The sequence below is a fragment of the Augochlora pura genome, chromosome 10 (genome assembly GCF_028453695.1).
Source record: "Augochlora pura isolate Apur16 chromosome 10, APUR_v2.2.1, whole genome shotgun sequence".
In the NCBI taxonomy this organism is placed as follows: Eukaryota; Metazoa; Arthropoda; class Insecta; order Hymenoptera; family Halictidae; genus Augochlora; species Augochlora pura.
This window is the reverse complement of record NC_135781.1, coordinates 12,202,563-12,229,508: the sequence shown is the minus strand read 5'-3', so window position 1 is coordinate 12,229,508 and position 26,946 is coordinate 12,202,563. Positions and strand designations below refer to the sequence as shown.

The 26,946-nt window shown below is 36.2% G+C and overlaps 1 protein-coding gene across 2 annotated transcripts; it reads left to right on the top strand.

The window, feature by feature from the left end:
* Positions 1 to 6,655: 6,655 nt before the first annotated feature.
* On the top strand, positions 6,656 to 26,778 carry Cln3 (CLN3 lysosomal/endosomal transmembrane protein, battenin). 2 transcript variants are annotated; one of them, XM_078192219.1, is made up of 8 exons: positions 6,656 to 7,279; positions 12,319 to 13,800; positions 18,445 to 18,596; positions 21,622 to 21,780; positions 22,702 to 23,038; positions 23,450 to 23,599; positions 23,719 to 23,859; positions 24,901 to 26,778. In XM_078192219.1, the coding sequence occupies exons 2-8, from the start codon at positions 13,609 to 13,611 to the stop codon at positions 25,039 to 25,041; spliced, it is 1,272 nt and encodes a 423-aa protein (XP_078048345.1). In that variant the 5' UTR covers positions 6,656 to 7,279; positions 12,319 to 13,608; the 3' UTR covers positions 25,042 to 26,778. The 2 variants fall into 2 exon arrangements, with proteins under 2 accessions (XP_078048345.1, XP_078048344.1); XM_078192218.1 differs by having other exon boundaries at positions 6,656 to 7,283.
* The last annotated feature ends 168 nt before the right edge of the window (positions 26,779 to 26,946 follow it).

Sequence of the window (26,946 nt, the reverse complement as noted above, 5' to 3'; positions counted from 1 at the left end):
CCAGCCCTGACACTGTTTTCACTAGGAAGCACGCCGCTACGAATTAATATCATTTGACATTGTCTGACCAATAAAGCCGAACTGTAGGAAACGCAACTGCGGCGACCTTCCGCGATGACCGAAGAACCTCGACGAACGACCTATCCTTCCATTTGTGAACACGGGTTCAACCGACTCGCCGATGAATGGTTTCGACGAACAATGCCGTTTGTGAGGCGACACGCGTGACGAAACATGTCGTTACGTACCGCATGAATTACTTCATCCATTATTATAGGATCCGGTGTCAAAACGATCACAATTTTCGATCGGATCGTTGTATCATAGTGATACCCATAGAGGTATCGTCATAAAAACGTGTCGAGCAGAGAAAACTCGATAAGTAATCGAACATGTCCAATTATCAAATTTGATACCCTTGTTGACTTTAGACTGCCGATTTTTATGTAAACAATTTTTTTATGAACAAGTAGGCATCGGTGTAATCGGTTGCGTCGCCGAGTTCGATCACAATCTGTCATCCATTATGTCTGAAGCAGATGTTTTATCTATTATACGTCGACCTCGAGTGTGTTCTGCGATTTTTACAATGAAAAAAACTGTCAGGCAAAGTGCTCGTCTGAATTTTGCATTTCTAACGTTCCACGTGCCAATTTGTATCGACTAAACGTCGTGAAACGCGGCATAGCTAGTGGAAGAATGCGCATTCAAGGAACGTGCATTAGAAAATCAAATGCATTGCTTAGCAATTAATAATGTATCTTAGAAATACTGTAAACTGAAGTACAACTAAACTATTTTATGTGTATAAGCATTTTTTATTATTGTAAATTGTTCGTACATTTTCGTTTATAAATGAAACAATGTATAGAGTGTATCACTTCCAAAATTATATTACTTCCGCGAAAGAAGAGATTCCTGACATCATTTGAATTAACTTTTTCCTTAGCTTAAGCACAGTCTACAACTTTCTTTACGTCGAGTTTTAACTACAAATAAAATTAAAATTAACTGAAAACGGTAACCAATGTAATGCGAGCTCAACTGACGCGAGACAGCCGACCTAATGAGCGGAACTGAGCTTCGATGGTTCGTTGGCTCGGCGGCGTTGTGCCAGCCAAGTTATGTTTCGTTAATAATTCGTAAACAAAGCCGCAAATTGTGTCCGCGCTAAGGAAAAAGTTACTTCAAATAACCTCAGAAATCCCTCACTCCCAGAAGTCATATAATTTTGGGATCCTCTCTATACCTCTGAGTGTATACAGTTTGTTTACTACTAGATAGTTAAAAATTAAAAAAAATGAATTCTATTATTTTTTATATTTTATTATGAAATTAATACTAATTTATTATATAATGTTATTATATTTTACTATTTTTTACAAATAGTAATGTTGTAAGCTAAATAGCAAGGAAATGGAGCGGAAATAATTTAGTTAACAATATATAATAAAGTCAATGTTAAATCAGTAGAAAAACTGATGGAATATTTAGTGACCGTTTTGTATGTTATTTGCACATTTTTTCATTTCAACTTTGCTTCATTGAGTAACTATAGATCCGCGATTTAACGGTCCGTTTGCAGAAAACACTGGCTACGACTCATAGTCTATCCCGTGCCCGTGGTGCGACCTTTACTAAACGCGTGAATCCTGCACGAAGTGAAATACCGCGTCCACGTGTACTTATGTCACGAAAACCACACGCTAATGAATGCTTAGTTGAGGAACAGCATTAAGAGAGATTACTGGTGTCGTCTTCGGTTGCGTTTCCTGCGTTTTATCACGAGATCCCGCCTAAAATGAATTGAACTCATTGCGTTTAACATGCGGTAAAATTCCTGGAATACATTGCGGTCCAATAAAAACAAAACCGAGTTCAATTTCTGTTTCCGTATCTTAATATTAATTTTTAGTAATTTTCAAAATAAATTTCTATTGCGACACAGTTGAACAAACTAAATTCCATTAGGTTGCAATAGAATTGAAATACTATCCATTTTGGTGAATCTTAATTTTCTAGATTCACTTTCATTAATAAAATTGATTTAATTTTATTGGAGATTTTGAGATTAATTACTGCTGATTAACACGTTAAAATAGATTTTCTAAAATTGGACTAAAGACTTGAACTTTTCAAATGTTAGACGGAGTTGCAAGTGGCTGAAGTGACAGCAAATATAAAAACGTTAACCAAAATAACTTTCTTCTCGGTAACTCGTATGCATGTTTTTAATTTCATCGCAATAATTAATAATAGCGAAAATAGCAATTTTTCACGCTTTCATAATTGTAAGAAATCTGGAAATTTAGAATATCTAGGAAACTACGAAAAATAGAGAGGAAATATTTTCACGAAAGTTATTTTAATTTTATCCCGTTATCGAAAGGTATCCAAGCGCTTATAAATACACAGGCAATCGTTAATCACGCAGAGTGTAACTGACCAGAGGTAGACGGCATATAACGACTTGATTTAACAATGATTTTCCATGTTTCTATTGTTAGAGATTATTTCGATTGTACTTCTATAATACTATTTAAAATATAATTAATTTAGTTTTATTTTATTTTAATTTATAATTTTATTTGAAATTTAACAAGACCTTTAAACCGTCGGCATTTTTGGATAACGTAAAAACTTTATATCACATTATACACTTTCATATTGACATGTATTTTCAAATAAAATGCATACTCTATATGTAATACTAAAATATCCCTAATTAGTCCGTTGTTATGTCGTATTTTTCTTATAATTTTTTAATAAAGCATTACCCAATTTATGATTATGTAACATTTTCTTATATGTTCTATTTTATATAATATCTTAATATATTAAAGGAACGTTCTGTATAAAAAAATTCAAGCGATTAGGTACAATTTTTAGAATGTTATTTCTCTTTTAAAGATGTTCGAATATTTTAGCATGTCTACATTTACTTTTATTATATTTCTTATTGGGGAAAAAAGAAGTACGGAAAATTTTCCGATGAAACATATTTTCCACCGTTTTCAACTGTTTCTTTCCACCTATTTTCCAAAGCTGTGATTCCTCTCCAGAAGGAATCAACACCTGCGGTATCCTCGGTTTTCCCACAGCGATAAATGCGCATAGGCTATAAATATTGATAATAACAATTATCTCCTCGTGGGAAGATCGGAAAATTGTGTAAAGCTAACGTTTTAATAATTGTTGCGTATAATGAATAACGGCATGGAATGAGAATTCTTTACATTCTTTTGAATACGCTCCGAAGTTTGCGATTTTTATTTATCTGTTACATTTTAAAATTTCGTAGAATTAGAACTTCGATAAATATAAATTATATGTATTCTTTACTTGTATTCAATTATTGTAATTAAACAGTTTGTAGAGCCAGAGATCCGATAAATATAAATTCAATATGTAAATGAATATTTGCAATTCAATAATCTGACATCTTTTTTCGCTATAAGTGGACGGCAGAGATTTATACGAGAACATAGTATGTCATTGCTATTTTGCATATTGTACATACTTCACATTTTTTTATAAGGAGAGGCATGTGATAGTATCTGAAGTCAATATTCCTTTCATACGTATTTTATTGCACTTAGTTGTGACTATACATAACTATAAAAGTGTAATAATATAACAAGTAACAAAACAATAATTTTAAGACGTTTAATAATATACAATAACAAGACTCTGTCACAGAATTTATTTAGTCCGTATCATTGTATATCGTTTATGTTAAGGTTATGTTAGGAATGATCAGTTCTCGTTACTGCTACTAATTGGAATTTCATAAATAATTACATCATTATGGAAAAGAAACTGTAAGTTTAATTGTGACATTGTTCCTGGAACGTTATATTTGAAAATAAGGAAAACAAAAAAAAAGCAGATATGGATGTGTTCATGCGGAAATAGATTGCGTGTATAGACGATTAAAGTTTCATTAGTGCCGGAGCTACCAAGCCATCCATTTAATGCAAGGTCTGCGATAAACCTGTTAGATTTAGTAATGTAATTCATATGTACATGTAATTATGCTATTAGATTAGTAGCATGTTATAAGATACATTGTGTTTCCAAGGTGCAAATTAAACAAAGTAGATAAACATTATGAAGGTGAGATCTAAATTTTTAATTAAAATATAGAGACTGGATTGTTCTTAAAGACTCAATGTTACAAACAAATTATTCGAATGACTTCTACAAATCAACATAAATAAACATGTTTATCGCATGGATACACATTTTTATACATATTCGCATATTCTACGAGCATGAGATATATATGCATTTTGCATATTTATCTGCAGTAAATACAATTTACAGGATCGTGAAATGTTCCCAATTTGACATGGTCGTGTATGTATGGATTAATTGTTCTAATTGTTAACAATAAAAGATATATTCTTTTATAACATCAGGATTTTCAATGTTGTGCTACCAGTGACTAAATATTACACATTAAGCTTTTAAATAATTTTTATAAATGAATCGTTATGATGTAATTTAACGGTATTAATTTATCAGAAATTATTAGCTCGTTAATGAGATTAAATAGATGAAACCTGTTGTGAATCACGAGAACGAGAAGTCCAAAGTAGAAGAGATTCGTCCTGCGTGGGTGTTCATCTATTTTTAATTAGCGAAACAATGCCTTAATCAAGTTGAAGTACTTTGAATCAATTTGCTTTGATTAAAAGTCTATCGAAGGTCGGTTTTCAATCGGAACTACTTGCACGTTGTATAAGAGGTTATCAAAAAGTTATTTAAGTAAAAACATAGTTATTCAGATTCAAATGACAAGATTCACGAGTTAGAAATAATGAACAAAACTTCTTAATTAATAAAATAGGAGAAATTAGGAAAACGAAAACTGGAAACGTTTCGGGGAAGGAAAATCGATCGTAAATTCTAATAACATGAAACCAGGGAATTGATGTAACAAATTCATAAAAATAGAAGAATGTGTAAACAAGGAAAATTGCATTAGAGAGTTGATAAGATTTATTTGTGACATCGAGAAGATACATCAACAACGACGTTGCAGTAATATAAAATAAATGGAAAAATAAGGTTTATTCAATTCAATGTTGCTAATTGTAATTAGGTACACATATTGGGCTTTTAAACGTATTTAACACATATCTCTCATAGCTATTAGTGTTCGCGTTTTGGGAATTAAACTATACCTTAATGTTCACATTGAAAATATGATTCCATGGAAGGTTTTATAATATATAACAATCTTACATGAATGTTGAAAATTATTTGACGTAGATACTATACTGGAAAAATAAACGAATTAAGTTTCTAATTTTTTATGATTTTACATAAAATAAAAGATCATATTTTGTTCCATACTTTTTTTGTAGAATTCAACGCTCTATCTGAATATAGGAGAAAATATGAATTATTCCATTTAAAAAATTTAGGGTGATCTTCATATCTTAAAGTTATGACACCCGCGCTGTTCTACATTGAAGCATACAGGTGTACATGAAAAAACAGCAGAACAGTTCCCATAAACATGTATTAGCTCGCATTCGCAACAACTCGTCGTAACTGAAAAACAAAGTTGAATAGAACGTACGTTTATATGAACAGTTATTTTACTGTTTTCATGGGTAAAATTGATCCCTGAAGTGGGTTCCACATGCTACGGGATCACCAATACACGTCAAAATTTAATAAATAATTCTCTACGTTTTAATAAGTCTCAATGTAGAGCAAAAATCAAGAATTTATAAATGCAGTTTCGTCCATGTTTACAAATGATTAGTAATTGAATATAAGATAGGTGCGTCGGAAACTAATATAATGAAAGTAATGAAAAGTAAATGTAATGAAAGTACTAATGCAATAAAAGTAAGTAATGGAAATTAAATAACAAAGTAATTAAGTAGATGAAATCAATATTAACATGTAATTGATTCTTCACGATCAATAACACTATTGAATTTCAGTGTGAAAAATTGAGCAATACATTATAAAATACATTATACAATAACTATTCTTAAAAAACAGAGGTACTATTGAGTTTTATTGTTGGAAATTGAGTAGATACATTATTGCCATAGTGATGATTATACTGTGCTTTCTAATGACAAATAAAAATTGTCGAAGTTAATTCTGAGAAACGAAATAATGATAATTGTAATCAATTAAACATATTATAACAATGTTCTTGAATTCTACTAATGTCTTTAATGATGCTTTAAATACGGAGACAGGTACTAGCCAGTGACAATGTTAAAAATTTAGTAGACACATTAATACATAACCTTGACATAAACAGTAAATAAATAATTCTTCGTAATGATTAATAAAACATTTAATAGACATTTTCAAAGTTAATTCTAAGAAACATGGGTTAGATAAAAGCTCGTTCTTTTTTTAATAAACGTAATCATTTGAGACTAATGTAACAATATCCTACATTCATAAAATCTGCAGTTTAGTAACGATTGTTTCAAGAACGATGATACCAGCGAGTGTTAGTATCGGAACCGGATGAAGAAGCAAGGAGCGCAAGCCAGACGGGCGGATCAGCCGGCTCGGTGGTCGAAGACCGACTGCTCGGCTTGTCTGATGTGGAAGCGCGCTTTGGGGCCACAGTGTGCGAGCGGAATGCTTATTCCCGAGCCGAGCCGAGTCGAGCGAGGGCAGTCGCGCTGCTCTATAACTCGGTGATTTCGCCTGCACCTTATTTATTTCGAACCTGAAACTCGCCGCGGCAACCACGTGCTACGATCGCAGCTACGAGTTGGTCAGCCAGTCGGTCAGCCAGTCTTTCCCTCTGTTGAATAATTGATCGTGTTGTACGATCGAGAACACAAACTTACGCAGGAATTGTGCAGCAAAAACGAGATACGATATAATAGAGAGAAAGGAGAACTGGAAAAAGACGAATAAAGACATACAGTGGTCGTTGCCGATAGAAGTGGTTTCTTACTCCTCTTTCGCAACGTTGCAACGGGCATCGAGACACTATCTAGAAGTTATCGCAATCTTTGACAAAACGAACCAAGTCATTTTTTCTAAAGCACGCGTTAAGAGTACGTTAGGGTGTTCAGTGCATCAAGTTTTCCTAGCATTCTGCTGTCAAAATTAGCGACCAGCGTCTGTGATAACGTTTACCAGGACCGCTTCCGTTGCTGTGATCTGTGTCACTTGTGATAACAATATTTATTCGCGATTTTCACCAAAGACATTTCGATTCGTTCCAGCATCGTCTACGCCGACAGCCTGGTTCATCTTCTCGGAGAAGAACAACGTTACCGTAAGTGAGTGTTTCGAAAATAGCGCGCATTCGCCGCAACAGCTGTTGAATAACAAGTGCATCCAGAACAACTCGTTCCTCGCTCCGCGATCCTTTTCTGTCATCTGTTATCCGCCGATCAAAACGTCACCGTTTGACAGTAGCTTCTATCGTATTGTTCCGGCCTTCCTTCCCATCCGCGACCGGCACGCAATGTTTATAATCGCGACGGCATCCACGGTGTCGAGGCGACAGTCACGTCTCCGTAGAGTTTTATGATCATTAATATCAACCTCACGTGAATCGTGATTTCGAAGCTCGCGAAATTAGTAGGTTATTTCTGAGAATGTAAAGCTGTACATCGTAGCTTTCCCTATTTCCTGAAGTTACCGGTTTAATTAAGATTTAACTACGAAACGACGAACATTGGAATAAGCTGTCAGTGCACGCAAGTATTTATTTTCTTCTGATATTCTATACGACAGAAATAACGTAGTGTTAATATTCTCTGTCACACGTAGAGTTTGTAACTTTGACACGACGAACCTCTATTTCTTGGTAGGATGAATTCATTCTTCATTCTCATCTTTCATTGATTCAAACTGTTCGCAAGATCAATCGTATATAAATGTTTTAGAAATGCACTTAGAAAATGAGCTTAAAAAATGCGCTTCGTTTCAAGATTCTATTGACGATTCCTGTTTACTATTCTCCACAATGATAATCGCGAACAGGATCGGCATGGGAACGTTTTGAACTCTATTATCGCGTGGTAGAATCGCGTGACTGGTTAAGATTTCGACAAAAGCGGTTTCTGCGGAGGCAACACGGATGCCTTGGAACCAGAGTCAGTCTAGAAACTGTTACCGGAACTTGCTGGCGATGAGATAAACGAATTTCATGGCGAACACGATAACGATGCACAGTAGCCGGACCGTGATATACTTGACGCGAATACTTGACAACTAGAACAGCGAAACTCACGGACGATGAGTTGACGCTTGAAGAAAGCGAGATCAAATGTCTCGCGTTTAGCTTATCGCCTACTCGAAGGCTGTTTTAATCGTTTCTTTATAGACATAAATACAAATAAGATAGAAAAGGAGTAAATAAAAGAGAAGGAAAGAAATTTATGCGATAACAATCACAGGGGCATGTACTAATAAATAGACTGTGGATCTGTATGCAAGATTAAAACTGTACTTGTAAATTGGAAAAGCTTATTGTCAAATAGAAATTCCTTCAACATTGTTAATAACTTGAAAATAATACAGTGACATAAATTCACTTAACGCGTTTACTGTTTTAATTTAATCTGCTAATTTTCGTTGCAAATGCATAAAATCCGCGGTCTACTTGTATGTTTTCGATTCAAAGATCCACTGAGTGATTCTCGAGAAATTTATGCGAATAAATAGCATAAAAGCTCTTCATTCTTAAGATTGGATATCACGTTCTCCCTACCATCTTCATGTAGCGGGCATTGCCAAACCACGTGATCAAAGTTGTGATCTCCCACTTGGATTACGAAGAATTTGCTAAACGTAAAATAAAAAAAAACATTGTAAACCTTCTACGAAGATAACGCGGATTATGGTTTGATCGGATGATAGTCGATACACGTGCGCCGTTAATTGCAACATTGATGGACAGCTATCGAGGTTACCGAAATGATTCTTTACCGTGGAACGTGCCGCGAGAAATGGCAATGTCCACCGCGGCCCTAGCGGAACGGTCTCAAGGACATTGTTTTAATACAATTAACGCCTGATTCGCTCTTGGGAATGCGATATCTCGGCCTTTCCTACTTACGAGACAATTCTAGCAACGAGACAATTGGTTTTAGACATTTGGCGCCGACGCAAGCTAAGAAATTCTATGCGCAAGGGGATGCTTTATGGATCGTCCTGGATATTGTTCGAAATTATTTTTATACGCAATGAATTCTTAACCCCTTGCACTACGACGTCTCTCAGAACTACGTTGATTACTACTTTTTCGTTTTCAATAATTCCCTTGATGTCACGAAATGATTTCTGTTTCTCGATTGTCTTCGTTTACTTACATTCACGGATCTCGATGACAGAGGATTGAAATTTTGTATCGATTTAATAGAAATGATTAGCAGCCTTGTTTATTAAATCGTGCACGAAATGTTCATTACGAGTCTGACTCATGATTATAGCGCAAGTGGTTAATGCACAGAGTGTTGCAGTGTTACCTCGAACGCATTTTCAGTTATCGGATTTCATGTATTTCTAAAAAAAATGAAAAGGTCAAATATAAAACTGCAAAGATATTAGAAAAATTTATGGATATTGTTACATTGTCTTGAACTTATTCAAAGAATAAAAAAAAATAGACATTTATCCAAGTTATGTTTTTTTTTACTTAACTTCTTAGGCACCGCTGGATTTTGCGCGAATTAAATTTTTCGTAACTAAATTACCATTTTTCTTAAGATATATACATATTTTTTGGTATAGCTATATATGTATGTATGATATTAGTTTTCACTATTAGCTGTATATTCATTTTTGAGTGTATTAAGTACATACACTTTCACTTTAATCGTTTACTTTAATAATTATTAATACAATTAAGTAAAGTAAGAAACATCCGCGAAAGCTACTATAATGGCGCGTCGTGTCTATGAGGTTAATTTTGACCATTTTTATTATGCATAAAGATCCGCAGTTTAATTATCAAATTGTGCTGGATCTTTCTGACAAAAATATAACTTAGTATCCTTGAGATCATTTATAATTTTACTTGTGAATTTCCTTTCAATATATTCTTTCATATACTCCTTCGGGATACGTTAATTTTTATCGTAATGACTAGACTGCGAATTTAATACATTTAACACAATAAATGCAAAGGAAAAGTTTAACTATGCTGTTCGATTATCTTCTACCGATTAAAAATGTTAAGAATGAAAAAACAATTTCAATGAACTCCTATTTGTCACGATTGATATAGAGAATTTCTATTTTGCAGAAAGATCCGCGGCTTAATAATGAAACATGCAATAAATTAAATTTGTTTGACAGAAACTTGACATGCAAATAACAGTTTATCAACTTTGGGTACAAAGAATACCAGACCCTCACCTTACGAGTGTTATAAGTTTTACGTGTTCGAACTTTTTTTTTATAAACGCCTTTCCGAGCAGCTGTGTACACATAATTTGTTTCTAGCGACCGCCCACGAGCATATTACGTTAACGATTTTGATTATCCAACGTTCTACAATTTTAACAATATTATTTCATAAAGACGTAACGTCATTAGTGTCCAGAGTGGCGATTTCGTTTGTCGCTGTTATGATTAAATTGTGCGTGGGCTCGAAACGCTAACATGTTTAATTCATGGATCGGATTTACAGATCTTATGCTTGCCTCAAACATAAATACATTATGCTCCCAGTGCACAGTTGCAGTAGGCAAGACTTTTAACAATATTACATCATTGCATGTAAATTTTTTTAATTACATAATAAGAGTTATAAGAAATGAAAAAGACGAAACTGAAATCCAACGAATATTGCATGCAAACAACTTTGCGACGTCTATTTACCGAACAGTAGCAGCGCCGCAGTCATAATTATGTTTAACAGCCATAATTACATTTCCTTTCAACTCCTCCGGATGGTTTGTAATATTGGAAAACGTTATTTCCTGAATAGGATCATGAAATTTTCCTAGATTCGCCAATATTTAAGTATCAAAAAGGAAGCATTAAAAAAAATATTGTCTTCGTGATTTTATTATTAACCCCTTGCACTCGAGTGACGTCTCTGGAGCGCCAATGAAAATTGTAATATAATTAACAAAATAATGTTGACATTATTAAAGACCCTTCCGATAAAAACGTAACAGTTTTACGAGTCACAAGACTCAATTTCACATGCATAAATTATATTAAGTACTATACTACAGCTGGTCAAAATAGAAATTTTGGATCTAAGCTTAAAATGGTTCCGAGTGCAAAGGGTTAAATCGTTGACTTTGTCTCATCAATCGAAACCCCCACTTTTCTACTCAGTTTCCGATAATAAAAAACACGGTCGACATTTCCATCGCCATTTCAGAATCATTTTCATCGGTTTGATTAAAATCGATTGCGCGAGATTACGTTTTAATCTGTTAAACCAACTGCTAACACGGTCTATCGACAATTTATCTTACTAACAATCTTCCAACAGTCTTTTTCAAATGTGACACGAACAATTGAGAATGATTTGAAAAGAATTGTTCGACAACCACAACAATTTCATCCATAAGCTGAGAAATCATTTCAATCAACTATAGAAAAATATAGAGTACTAAGTAAAGTGATCTGTTTGTATTACATGTTGAAAATAATTGTAACACGTCATAATTTACAATGCGTCTTAAAAATAATTGTAAAATGAAGAATTTCCAATCCGTTATTTCGACGGGTTTGGTTCTCTCAACGTAAATACCTGAATTGAAATTATTATCAGTAAAAAACTATCAAGCTTTGGATGGGAGTCAATAATTGTTTTCTAATAACTTTTCTAATGACTTAATATATTATATAAATAGACCAATTCGATTAATAGTAGTGAAACGTTGACTGTCGTATGACCCATATATGGTTGATGGAATAATTTGCCTATATTTAAAAATCATCAAACCGTAAAAACGTAGACATTGTAATCAATATAATAGAACTTTTGAATTTCAACTTGATTAAATACAGTACTTTAATTCGGTAAAATATTTTAAGTAATTTACGTGGTAGTCAAAATGTTGTAGTCCCCTTTATTAAAGAATCTATAGATATGTACAGACTGCAGATTTGTATGCAAAAATTGTCTGTAAGATACAGAAGCTAAATACACGTTCATTTCTATGTGGCAAAATGATGCAATAATATTTTTAAATTCTTCAAGTGTTTTTACAGTTTCGCATTAGACTCGATCATATTTGTTATACATGCATAAAATCCGCAGCCTAGTTATATCTTTACGCTATTCGTTGGCGTACCTCTTAATTTGCAACTCTAATTCAATGTTGGATATTTGCTTTCCAGTTTCAACAGCGTTCGCGTGTCAGCCGTCGATCCGCCGACCGATTTCCCAAGGAAACCGACAGGCCGAAGCTTCCGATCCGATCGATCGCGACAATCTGCCCCGAGGGGAATACCTGAGGCCGTATTCTTGGTAGCTGTTCCCGGAATTCCGAATCTCACTGATAAGTCGAGTGATCAGATAAAAGCGGTCGTCGGGGAACAGGTGGGGAGTCACGCCATAGAAGAGAGTGAAATTATCGGAAACGGATTGCAGCTGGCCACACGGTGAACCGACGCGTCCACGAACAGTCGCATCAGCGAAGAAAGTGAGAAACAAGTTTCTCCAAGTTCGGCCACCGTCCCTATTGTCTATCTGCGATCGCCGAGTGCTATCGGAGCGGTTCGCTCTTGAAATGTCCGAGGGAGGGGTTACCCGGTGAAAGAGGGAACCCGGTCTGCTTACCTGTGCCGCGTAGGTCGTGGTTCGCGTGACGTAACTTTGCGTGAACTTGGTCAGAAGGCGAGACATTCTCCCGTTAATTTCATTGATCGCAGAGTCAATTGGTAGTCTGACTGGTCGCGAAGATAAGTCACACTCGAGCCGCTGAGATCATAATAGTCGCTACGGAACCATCGCTCGCGCGCGACCTTGGTCACCAAGGGAAACGGGGCCTTGATTTTGAACTCTGACAAGCAACGCTTGCCGATAGGGAAAACGTCCCCACTCGAAGCTCTGAAAAACAAGCTTCCAGACGTGAGAGATCGTGATCTGGTTTCTTTAATCGCGCGGAGAACATTAGTCGGCGAAGTTTTCTCGCTGACGGATTCGAGTTATTTCTAAACACAAGCGCCGGAGGCCTTTAGTCCCGCGGGATAGCGACGGGAGGAGGAGAGAGCAGTTTCTCCGAGCGTGGCGCTGACATTGGCCATCGGCTTAAAAAAGAGATTCCATCAGGCCGAATCTGAGGAGAAGAGCGAGCGGGCGAGCAGCTACTGCGTCAGCCCTCAGAAAGAGGAAAGGAGAGGGAGAGCTTCGGCCACGTTCCTAACGATTGGTCGTTACTACGTGGAGGGCTGAACCGAGGTGTGCTGGAACAAAGATCTTTCACATTCCTGTACTTCTATTTCTTCGGTAAGAAGGAGGAAAGAGGAAAGTTGCGAAGCACGACGGAGCTAGAAGAGAACAGAACCGAAGAACGGTGCTGAAGAAGCACAGTGTTGGGGACGAACAGTGCTGAAAACGGAGCTGAGGAAGGTAGTAGGAATCGATCAAGCTAGAACAACGGGGGAACTTTCAAAGGAGACAGCACCATGTCGAAGAACAAAGCCTTGCCCATGCCCGATCGGCCCAGCAACGATCTATTCGACGAAGACTCGATCGCCGTGAAATCGCGATGGCGGAACCTAGCCGCCTTCTGGATACTCGGCCTTTGCAATAACTATGGATACGTGGTGATGCTTAGCGCCGCGCACGATATCCTCGAGAGTAAATTCGGCACGTCGGTGAGTAAATCGATCCGGTTTTCATTCATCATTTTGGCGAATTGTCCACGCGAGAGGTCGGGAAGCTCCATCGAAATTAGGAATTTCTTTTGCTTCTGTTGACTTTTGGTTGTTTTCTATCTTGATCATTCCGTACGCTTCTGTGCAAAGAATTCTATTGACACTTGCAGCAGCAAAATGAGAAGTGAAATACGATATCTACGTGGCCGACCCCGGGATGCTATTTTTTTGGAGATTTGTAGAGCTTAATATAGTCGCGAAGGACGCGAAGAATACTATCGATTTGAATTTTAATGATCTACTGGATTCATAATCTCTGTTTCCGGAGTAACGATCGAATGTTCCGCTTTTTCATCTGGTCGTTTTAAAAAAATATTTGGTAAAAGACAGAAATGTAACGATCGTGTAGGTGGCAATTAAACTTTATCATAAAATTGGAGTTAAACGTAAGATAATTCAGTGGAAATGCAAACAATCGCCAATTTATATTTAGTGCATTTTTGCGAAAATGAGCACTTTACATTTAGTTTCAATGTTTAGAACAGGTATGTTTTGAGGAAGTAAAAGCTATTTGCTATTTTATGCCGTAAGAAAAAGATAGCGTTATCGACTGCTGCGCACTACTAGGTAAAAAGCAGATACTATTCTTTATGCGAGATATTATTCATGTATAAGTTTATTATCTCCCTGCATTGAAGTGAGAGAGAAATTATGAGATAAGAACTACAAACCGCGATAAAATACTCGGCTACAATAGCGAAATTTATAGGAAGTAAAATGACTATGATACTGCTCTTTAATATTATTTAACAACGACAGCAATTTTATCCATGCATTCGTTAAATTCTTTTTCACTAACGTATAGTCCACACTAAACATACTTTCATAAAATATATACTTCAGTAGAGGCATTGAATGCATCATTTCTTATAGAAGCATATTTATGATTGCAATAATTGCAAAATAAAAACGGAGAAACCGGTTATCTGGTCGACAATGATAGGTTTATTCCAAAGCCACAAATTTGTTTAGAATATTTATTGAAATTGTTCCTATAAAATAAATAAAACATTAAATTATTATATGCTATATTTACTTAGTAACATTTTTCATTTTTGTTAATAACCAGAATATTCTTATTATATTATTCACTAAATAATATTTGATACTTACCATAATGTTTGAGAACCCTTTTTATACCAATTGGCAAAACATATGTTTGAAACTTTTATTTCAGAATTTAATTATTTCTGGTCAAACTAAAAATTTTAATCTCAAGAATTTTTGTATATTTGTCTTTATTGGGATTTATAATACGAGAATTATTTTCAAAACCTACTACACCCACTATGTTCCAATGTAATGTATGTAAAAGTTTTTGGAACTTTTCCGACCCTGGTAAAAACGGTAAATTAAGAAGTTTCGATAATCGACAAGAACAGCTGCGATACGAATAAATGGAGGCATTGAATTTCAAGTCAAGCGGCCTGTTTAACTGTTCGCCAGCGTTGCCGAGTCATTTCTGTCAGCAAAACCATATTTTTCATAATGTACACTAATTTAGCTCGGGTCAAATGTGACTCGGCACCGCCATTCCACCGTTCGCTTTCAAACTGTTAATACATCGTGTTCAGACTTGGCTCCGTTATCGTTAACATGGTGTTTATGCCTTCGAACAAAATGATCGGGTCGTGTTCAACAATCGTTTATGTATTGCGGTTGTCTCGTGCGGTCGCACTGTTTAACTACACGGTTTCTCGTTCGCCGATCGTTCCCGATCAGCAGTCACGAATCGACCGATTACGAAATGGCGCGCAATCGACGGAGAAATCTGCCGACCACCTTGAAACCTGTTCAATATTTTCGTATTTACCTGCATCGATAAAATACAAAAACCAATTACGACGCAATGAGCTCGTAACATGTTAAATGTATGCCACGCTTTACAATTCACTTCGAATCAACGAACTCGCTGGAACATGACTGATACATGCGCGCTTTTATTGCTCGCCTATGTGCGGCACGGTGAGTCACCAACTCATCCGACCGACATTACAGAACTTGTCATTAGGTCCTTGTATCGATTGAATTCTTCTCATCGACGATGCTCCGGTTGCAGATAACAACGTGTAGAGCAATAGAACAACTTAATTAAACGCGATGCACCCCGACGTCCATCAAACGCAACGGGTAGGAAAAATCGATACTGTTGAAATATGACATCGAATTAACCCCTTGCCGTACTATTTTCTTCATAGTTACAAGGATAAGCACTTTTTCTACTGTTATAATTTCATAGAAAGATAAGGAACAATATTTATTGGGTTTGTCCACATTTACTTAAATGGTTAAATACCGATGACAAGAGGACAGACTTTTTATTACGACTTAAAAGAACGGAATAATATTTATACTTAACAAGATATTAATAGAAATCTCTATGACGAGTGAGACTCGTCAAAATGCGGCAAGGGGTTAATAAAGAAAAATTACTGTGTCCGTAAATGATATGTTTAAAATAAAAAACGGCGCGTTAATTCAATCCTTGTTTCTATTATTAGGTAATTGTGTTTGCTATAGATGCTAGTATTAAAGTAGTAGCGTTAATTTATCTGTTTCGAACAATATTGAACGTACGCATTGGTATTCGGTACATAATTAGTTATATTTCGAAGCAAATCGATCCAATCGTAAAAATGTTATTGTGTTTTAAAATATTTGAGAATGCTTTTTGTCAGTGGCTGTACATAATAATATGTAGAAAGTACGTCGAACGATAATTCGACTTGAAACAGTTGAACTTGTTTTAAACGTTCTCGTATTACAAATTCTTCAATATGCTAGGAATAACTGAACAGTTGAAGCATGTTATTCCAATCTCATTAAATAATAACGAATGATTCGTAGTTCATTCACCCTGAAGAGACGAACGATATCACGTATTTTTTTGACGAGTTGTGCATTATCTTCGTCACGGTGTTATCAACTTCTGCATTCATTTTCTTTTCAAGAGCCGTATGTCGAGCACTGTTGAAAGCATGTAAAAATACATCAAAAATATTGCAGAAAATTTCGACTCGCGTGTAAATTGAAAATCTCGGTATTAGATGGTATTGTATGTACACGTATATACTAGTGTATTAACGGGTGTATAATTACGCGGATATATGAGTCCACAGGTTTCAAAATGCAGTGTCAATAATATATCTGTGTTTCAATTCATTCACTTCTATAAGTGTAAAACGAGACTAATAGACGATAATAATAATAATAGTTAAATGAAAATATCGACAAGAAAAGACTAAAACGTAATGAGTAACTGAACATTAACAGATTCACCTACGTAGACTCAAACGATTACTCTTAATTCCAATTAGTATAACTAATATAATTGCTGCGAATAATCAAACGGATATCAATACGTTATTATTAATCACCATTAATCAATTTACTTATCGCTTTTAGATAGATTATAATTGTTATGGGAAAATGAAAAGACAGAATATGAATACTTTAGTTTCTTTATTTTTTAAAACACAGAATATTAATTGAGTAAAACTATTTCCAGGTAACTTGCAATTATTCCTCATTTATTTCTACTATTTTGCATCAGTAAACAATAGCAATAATGTTTGATACTTGTCTCTACGAAATTAAATATTCTCATTTTTAAACTTTCTAAGCAAATTAACATATGTATATTAACCCTTTGCGGTCGTATTAAATTTATACATAAGTCATGCTGGTCGTAATTAATTTTCTTTCGGTGGACAGTAACAAGATAACAATAATAAAAGAAGGAAAAACAATATATTAACTCCGTTTTAATGTTTAGACATATGTAACACAACAATAAGTTTTAATTTTATGTAAAAATAAAATATCTGAAAAAAGATAAATAAATTGCTTTGGTGGCTGAGAGTAGACATACGACCGCAAAGGGTTAAAAAGTACACGGACTGATACACGGATATATTAAGTACACGTGTACATGTGTATTTAGGTACACCTGAAATAGGTACTCCCAACTGTAAAGTTATTAAGTTGTCTCGATTTCTCGCGGAACCAGTCGAACGTAATTCATTCTACGCGGTGACAGCTCGTGTAATCGGTATTCGATAGACGGTCGTCTCGAATCCCTCGTGATAGCGAATCTCTATTGTTTTAATTAGCCAGTGCATTCTTTTCCACGGCTATCCGCTAAGAGCCGAGCCGGGGCAGTCGTTAGTGCAACGAGCAATTACGCTTGAATTACGTCTCCGAAGCAGAACGGATTCTGCCGTGCAGAAATTTTTGTTATGTCATCGACGAATCTATGCGAATCACATTGTGTAATCGAGATCCACCTCCGCCGTCTGTGAACACGGCTCTTTAACAACGCGAACTTCTTATGTAAGCCCGCGAGCAACCATGGAAATTAATACATCGCGCGTTGGAGGAGGTAATGTCCGTGAAAACAGATACCGGCGCCGATAACTTCCGCGGTGAACCGAATTACGAGAATATTGGCGAATCTAATTTCCCGATTTACGAAACCTAATTTTTTCGATCTACGATAACACTAATGTCAAAAAGTATCGCGTACATCGTATCACGATTCTCTCTTTCACGCTTCTCATTTTCTATGCGTTCGTCTGATTTCAGGATTCCGGCACACCGATCACTGGGAACGCAACGATTAACACCACTGGAATCCGTTCCTGCAACACGCTGTCGACCGGCGCTATTTTGCTGGCGGATATCTTACCCTCGCTGGCGGTCAAAGTCATAACACCGTTCCTACCGTTTTACGTACAGTGAGTATTAGTTGCTTATCTATTATACTTTATGCACTCATCGTTTCTGGCATACTCGTGGAACATAGAACAGTGTGCGGCGCACAGGATTTCGCGCAGAACGTGAAGCATTCAAAGGGGAGTTTCACCGTGTAGATAAGAATGGTTTACGGCAATTCTTTATAACGTGGAACATTCGTAAAAGTTTTCGTTACACTTCATACATGTTCTTTGACACTTCATAAATGTTTCTTTCGTCACTTTATCGTCGTTTACTGAAATAATAAAACTAGAATTTTTGTTGTCACTGATCAAGAACAAAAATAAGTTCTTTGTACTAGAACTACATGTTGTATGACTTTAAATTTGTACTCGTAAGTCTCTGTTTTGTTTTCAAAGCCGCGTATTATTATTGTTTTTATATATTTTAAACATCAGATTTAAATTACGATAAAATTAAGAATATGTATGGAAAGTGACGAAACGTTGTATCAATATTTTACGTTATATAAAGTTGCCGAAAATCATTATTATTTCAACAGTTTACTTAAGATTCTCCGGAAGCGAGTATTCTAGCGTAAATTACGGTTTTATTGAACACTCTTTATGATTCCTTTTTTGCAAAAACATCTTTTGCGGTGAAATTTAAAATTGACAACTTATATAAATTTATTTATATATTATTTTTACTTATATAAATTTAAGGTACATTATTAAGGTTTAACTACAGGTATACTAGAACAAACAAGAAAGTCGATAATTAAGAAAATGGAAATACTTAAAAATTTGATTATTGATGATTATCTGAAACGGTGGCTGATTAAGTGGATTTTGATTTTTACCCGCTAGAATACTTTCTTAATCAGGAATCCATTGGTTAAGATAAATCATTTGCTAGATAACACGAGGACGAGTCAGAATTGTCCTATCTCCGTCGAAATCACGTCTACTCGTATTGTAGTTATTGTTCACGATCCTTATCCAACTAGAACATTGAACGAGCGGTTATCTTGTTATCTTATCGATAAACGGCGGATTATCGCCACGATCTTGCAAAGTGAGATCGCTCGCGATCGATCGTCGCGATGAGATCGCCGTACATTGTACTTCGATTAATCAGAAGATGATTCCATTTTTGTGCTATTAGTTCGAACGAAGCAGAGAAATAATTCTCGAATCTCTTTTCACCCGTTCCTCTGCGATGCCGTCAGACCATCACCTTCCCCAGATTCTTCATTCGGAAACAATGACATTAGGCAATCGATCGTCGCGTCGTTCATACCTGAACCATAACTAGTTCCCGTTACCGTGATGTCATTCACTTAACGCGTTCTATGACGTTCCGTTTCCCTACTCTACTAATATAGACGAATGTACAGTCGGTGTAAAAAGCACTTGTATGCCTTTTATAACGGAATAATTTTTTTATAATTGAGTCACACGGTCTATATATTTTTCAGATATGTTTTTTATTTACTTGACAAAAGTTAAAAAATTGTTTTTAATTTTAATCGATTAAGACAATAATAAAATTGAAAAATGATGTTTTTTTATTTAGCATGGTGTAATTTGTGTGAAAATTTTCAAAGACGAACAGATGAGTTTATTAGCCTTATGTGGGTGATGCGGCAGTTTCAATGTTAATTGTTTGTAGCTCACAGCAACCGTTAACTGATTGACATTGAACCAATTACAATTTATGAAAACTTTTGTTCCAATTCTTGAAAAATAATTCCGTTGTAGAAAGTGCATACATATTTAATAAGTTATAAATGATGTAATAAGATCATTAAGTTTTTGTAATAGTGTTAGTATTTTGTGTTTCGTCTACTCATTTTTTTATAGTAATTACAAAATATTTATTAACATATCCGAGAATCCTGCAATGTTCGGAAACTCAATCCGATCTAGATAAAAACTCCCGACCCAACATTTCCTGATTCTTGCACACCTGTACGGATTACTTTCCTGCTTCGTTGATTAACACGTCAGTCATTGAGTACTGTTTTCCAAGGTGTCATTTTCGTCGAAGTGTCGCATAGACACGCGGATGACACCATCGCACAGTGCCGTGATTCGAGGTGCTAACTGGACAAAACTCTATTTTATCTTTATTACATATTTTCTCTGTAGCTTTATTGTGCCGATTTAATATGCTAAAACATATTTTATTAAAAAAAAATGTGTCCATATTAAAAACAAAATTCTTTGTTAAATGAAATGGTGTTTTCATCGGATGCATTCTTAATGTATGTAAATGATTACTTTTCGTATGTTCCCATAAATTAAAATTTACATGAAAAGAAAAATTGAAGTCAGTTCTAATGATAGGTAACAATGTTTCTTTCATTTATTAGCATTTATAATGTACTTGCAGCTGTTTTTGTGTTATAAACCTGGCCTAAAAATCAAAATAATTAACGGAATAAATTAAAACGACCAAACATATCTTCACCGCTAGTTTGTATTATAAAAATTTATTTTAAGATATGAAAATGTAAATCATATCGGTTCATATTAATCTTAAATGAAAACTAGTAAGAATTGTTTTAAAAAATTGAATACGGTGTGTATTCAAAATCCTAATTAATTTATTTTGATGCAATCGATTCTAGGGCTAATACTGTCACAGGAACATTAATATTCTTATTTTATATAGATTACTTCGTATAAAAAGCATTTACTTTTTACGAAATTAAGTCATGAGTTTTATCCGCCTAATTAACATTAATCACAACACTGTGCATCGGTGCTGCAGAAACAGAAGCCTTATTCATAGATGGTAGGGACCTTAGTGAACGTGTTAAACTATTTCCGTAAATAGAAAATCGCGGAAACCGTAATTTTCCATTCCATTCTGTCGCCGTTCATCTTCCGGGATACTAAGTAGAGAGATATCGCGCCATACTTTCCAACGCTCCCCTAAGTCGTTGCGCCGTAAAGGTGCAATGTTTTGGGAGGGACGGATCATCGCAAACCGGAAGCCGTGCCCTTGCTGCCCCGTGAACGAAAGACGCTAATCGATTAATCGAATCGTTAATTACAGTGCTCGACTGGCTACCTGTGTGTTATTTTCCGCTGCAGGATTCCTCGTGGTGTCGTTAAGCACTACTGAATGGCTCGCCATAACGGGCGTCGTTGTAACGTCACTCTCTTCCGGTTTGGGAGAAGTTACGCTGTTGAGCTACAGCCATCTATACCCCAAGTAAGTATCTCTGCTCCTTCATGCTACCATTGATCTATCCCCTCTATATCAAACGATCATTTTTTCACGATACGATTCTATTTCGCTTCGTCGATGTCCAACGTGCGCAGACGAGTTTCCTCATTTACGATTCTGGAACGATGATTTTTGGCTCGAGTTTCACGGTTCAACTGTTTGAGATTAGTCGTAATCAAATTAGAGAGAAACGTCTTAATGACGTTGATCAATGATTAAATTGAACGATTCACTGTCTGATCCCAGCAGTGCTGAGGGATCACAGGTTCGACTGTGCAAGCGAGCAACGCGTATAAAAGAGACCAGTAAACGACGCGAGAAATAACGATTTCAGGTCTGTTGACGCAGATACATCGTGTATCGTCAGCATCGCATAAATCGTGGTACATATTGACAGTTCAGGCTGTTTGCTCCAGAAACGTAGCGATAAGATAATGCCGGTCGGAATTGTGGGCCCTCCGATGTTTAAATGTAACAAAACATGTTTCACTGTTCTAGAAACTGGTATGAAAATAAGATAGGAAAAAATGATACAGTAAAGTACAGTTACGGGATACTGAAAAACTTGTTGCAAGCACGAGGTACGTCTGTACTTATGTGTAATAACTCTGTTAATCACACTCCACTCTCTAGCCACTTCTCTCCCTCGTCTCTTAGCTGATGTTTCCTAACTAACAATTAGCTTTGTCGTTCGAAAAGTTTGTCGAAAGTATTGTACGAAACGTAACAGTGTCTAATCATCGGATATCATTCGGATCGATGATCATTAATTTTCTTCTAGTTTTTGTTGCCCGCTCGCTGATGGCCTTCTAGATTGTATGTTGAACTATGTCCCCATTGCAAGCACCAATTGAACCGTGTGTGCCGTTGTTGCCCGACAATTGAGAACGATTAATTGTTTCGCAGACAAGTAATCGCGACATGGTCTTCCGGTACTGGAGGCGCCGGAATAATTGGCGCGCTATCTTACGCCGCGCTGACCACGTGGATGAGCAATGAGGATACTTTGCTGGTTATGTTAATCGTGCCGATCCTGCAAGGGATCACCTTCTGGTTGATTCTTGTTCATCCGCCGCATACCACTATCCCGATCACCAAGAACGGTATCGACAGTCAGGAGCAGATCATCGAAGTCAGTAAGAAGAGCTTCAAGGAAAAGATCAGTTTGGTGCCGGGCCTCCTGAAATATATGATCCCGCTCGGACTCGTCTATCTCTTCGAATATTTCATTAACCAAGGACTGGTAATATATTTCTCTCATTTCCACTCGTTTTCTTACAAACTTGTGACCATTTTAGACTCTCGACGTACGCGCATGTCGCATTTCGATTTCAGAATTTTCGTTGTAGTAGTTTAATCATTATGAGATCATTGGAGCACGCGTAACCTTGTTACAAACTCGATATCGTTATCTATACTCACGTTTCCACTTTGATGTTATCAATTTTTTAATTCAAGTACAAGCTTCACCCGTGTTCGTTACAAAAGGTGCCACTTGTAAAAGAAGGTGGCATGCAGCGCATTGTCTAAAATGGTTTTGTCTTTGCTACTTTTTGTTTTCGTGGCACAATGTAGACATCCTTTATCGCGGATGTAATAATGTGAATCGATTCGAACACTGGTCTCATCCTTTTATCTACACAATGTTTTACAGTACGAGCTGATTGAATTCGATGGAATTTGGTTGTCTCACGCGGAACAGTATCGTTGGCTTCAAGTGGATTATCAGATCGGCGTGTTTATCTCGAGATCGTCCGTCAATCTCATCACAATCAACAAAATCTGGATCATGGCTGTTTTACAGGTAACGCATGCTTGATCGAGCTTTACAAGTTTACCTTGTTAAGGACACGGTCGCCGTATCATCGTCTCCTTGTTTAGATCGAGTACGCACAGTTTGGTAACGTGTCATGTTTGTTTTAGTTCTTCAACGTGATAATTTTGTTGTTCGAGTCGCTGTATTATTACCTGCCAAGTATTTGGATCGTGTTCGCATTCGTCTTGTGGGAAGGTCTGCTCGGCGGCGGAGCATACGTCAACACATTCTACCGAATGTCCACAGAGGTAAAGCACGTTTCTTTCAGAAGCCGATTTCACTGAATTTCGTACGAAATTAAAGCGAGATCTATACTTTACGGTGCACTGAAGTGTTCTAATAACTAAGCTCATCAATAACATTCTTCAAAATAATTCTTTGGCGTGTCAATTAAAGGAAGTAACTCTACGGCAATGGCGTAATCTACAGAGAATTGAAAGTTTCGTAAAATGGTTACCGAAACAAGATATTTTTTTATTTGTCTAATGAACGGTGACTAATTTTTAACTAGGCCCTAAAATTCGTTAAAATATATATTGCACACATTGGAATTTTACTAGGCCTACTAGAATACTAAAAAGTTAAACAAATATTCCTCATGTCAAATTTTAACTTCTATATTCGCAATTAAAGGTGTTATATTATTATTTCTTTGACACAATTGTAATGGAAGAGCAAGGATAGTGTAAAAATAATAGATTGTCTTATCTTATCAAATATTGGGTTATTAAATATGAAATGTGTACTTTATAATTTTACTATAAAATCTATGCTTTTCATTCTTAATCACCCAATATTTGTCATCGATTATAATATTGATAATGTCAACCTTGGTAAAAAGTATTCAAATACCTTTCAAAATGCGATAACTCTTTTTAAAATTGGATTAAATAATTTGAATTTTTTAAGTGTTACAGAGACTCACAAAATTGCTGTTTTTTACGGATTTCCACTAAAAATCAAGTAATACTTTTACCTTTCAATGGCTGTAGCTTAATCATGCTCTATCGATTTCAATGATTTAAAAAACGCATTTTTTACTTTACTTGCCAAGATTTAGATTATCAAGTCAAAAAGTAATAAAAAATTTTTTTTTATATATTTCAAAAACATTGTACAGTAACTAGTCCCTTTAACATTTAAAATGATTCAGGTCATTTAGTTATTTTAAAGAAGTTATTGCGTTTTCAAATGTGTTTGAATCCGTTTTGCCAGGGGATGCATATCTCGCGCACGTTCATGCTATATTCAGATCATTCGAAATAACATTTATCGCGATTCTGTTACAGATTCCGCGAGCTGATCGAAAAATGTCGCTGGGAATCGCCACAATGGCGGATTCGATCGGCATCGCCTTGGCTGGATGGATGTCGATGCCGGTTCACAACGCGATTTGTAAAATGCCGCAACCGACACGACTAGGCAGCTAGGACGCGCCTGAAAAAAATAGTATAAATTTGACAACGATCATGCGACGAATCACGGCCGTACGCTCCGCTGTGAAATCATCCGATACGTATTACGGAATTGTTTTCGGTCCACGGCCTGGATACAGCTGACAATCTAGTACCTATATGTCAACGTCGTCCCTAATCGTTTAATAGTCTTTCCAATTACATAGCAGACAGACCGACTCCGTGACTATCCGTTTGACACCTCGTTCATGCTAACTTGTCGTTTAACGATACTGCGAGAGCAGGACAAATAACGATTACCGTCGAAGACGATAAGAAAAGCTAGAAACGCTGGGGACGATGTTGCTGGCGATGATAATTCCCGTACATAACAATCGGTAGATCGTCGTTTAAATTTCCATCGAGCCGGAACTACGATGCCCTAGGAAACCGACAGTGAACGGTTCGGTTCATAGAGATGTTCCTGAGAATGAAATTCGACTTGCTTAGACTGTAGGTTTCACAATCGTTCCGAGATTTATTTGGTACAAATATTTAAAAGACTAGGAACAGGAATAGAATCGTACAAAAATTGTTGCGTTTTCGGTCGCGTTCGTTCCGGCGGCGCGTTCGCAACAGAGCTCGAAAGCACGCTGGCAAACGAACGATGTTCGACACGTGGAGAAACGATCTCGTCGAGTTACGTAGCTCGTTCATAGGTGAATGTGAATACGCCAGTGTGAGACGTATGTTTGCGATGTCGTGGCAACGATGGACCAAAGGGTATCTCATGCGATACCGCGAACGCGTCGCAGATATCCGGGTATAGCCGCGTGTGTTGCATTTTCGTCGCGTAATTTTTTAGCTGTTAGGTTTGCGCGTTGCGTTACAAACAATACCAGTATTTCTAGATAGAGTAGCGCGTCGATCTTTATTTCACCCGAATCACAGGTGTTCACCATGGAAATGTTTTCAGCTCGCAATTCAGCCGCGATCTTTTATGTATTCGCAACAAAAATGAGTTGATGTAATTTAAAACGTTAGGAACTATTGTTATCAGTTCGCCGAAGTTAGAAAGAAATTTCTAGTTCATTTCCCCCCCTCATTCTTGCGATTGGTGTAGAGTATTTTGCGTAAATATTTGTATTCTACTCAAAATGCCATCCGCGCTTCGTCTTCGGAACGCGAATAGCTAAACAGATGTGGAAAACTGTGCGAACACCTTTCCAGATCGAAACATATGCTTTTACTAATATTCACACGCGCGCATTTCTCCTGCATTCTATTTATGAATCCTTGAAGTTTTGTTCACCTTTTGATATTACCGTTTGTTGTAATAGCGATTTAGTCTTATTTTCCAAAAAAACGTTGTGCAGTCTGTTGCAGTTTCTAGATCGATAGTTCTCCATCTGTGTAAAGCGTCGAACATTCCTCGCCAAGAAGTTGCAGGAGCATGCGTAAAGTATTAGTACACCGAGTCGCGGATAGACTAAAAGGATTAGATGGAAGGAAGATGAAACGGCGATCGCGTGTTTGATTCGAACACCTTTCGCAGATCATTCGACACCTGGACACATACACCATTTGTTTCCACTCTGTCAAAATAATTCGCCTTTACATCTTGATTGCGTATTGTATAATTGTGATATACCGTTAGTACTGTTTCCTACAATTATTGCAATATATATACATATATATATACATATATGTATATATACATATGCGAGATATTATACCGTTATTATATCGTAATATATTTTCGTCGTTGAGGAATTGGAATTGTTTTTCGATCGCGTTCGGCAACGAACGTCCCACGATTTTCCGAATCTACCAGATTGCTTTGTGCTGTTTATGTGTTTCGACTTCGTTACGTTAAACAATGAACAGATTAGAGAACAGAACAAACAATCGAAATATCATTCAAACAGTATAATAGTAACC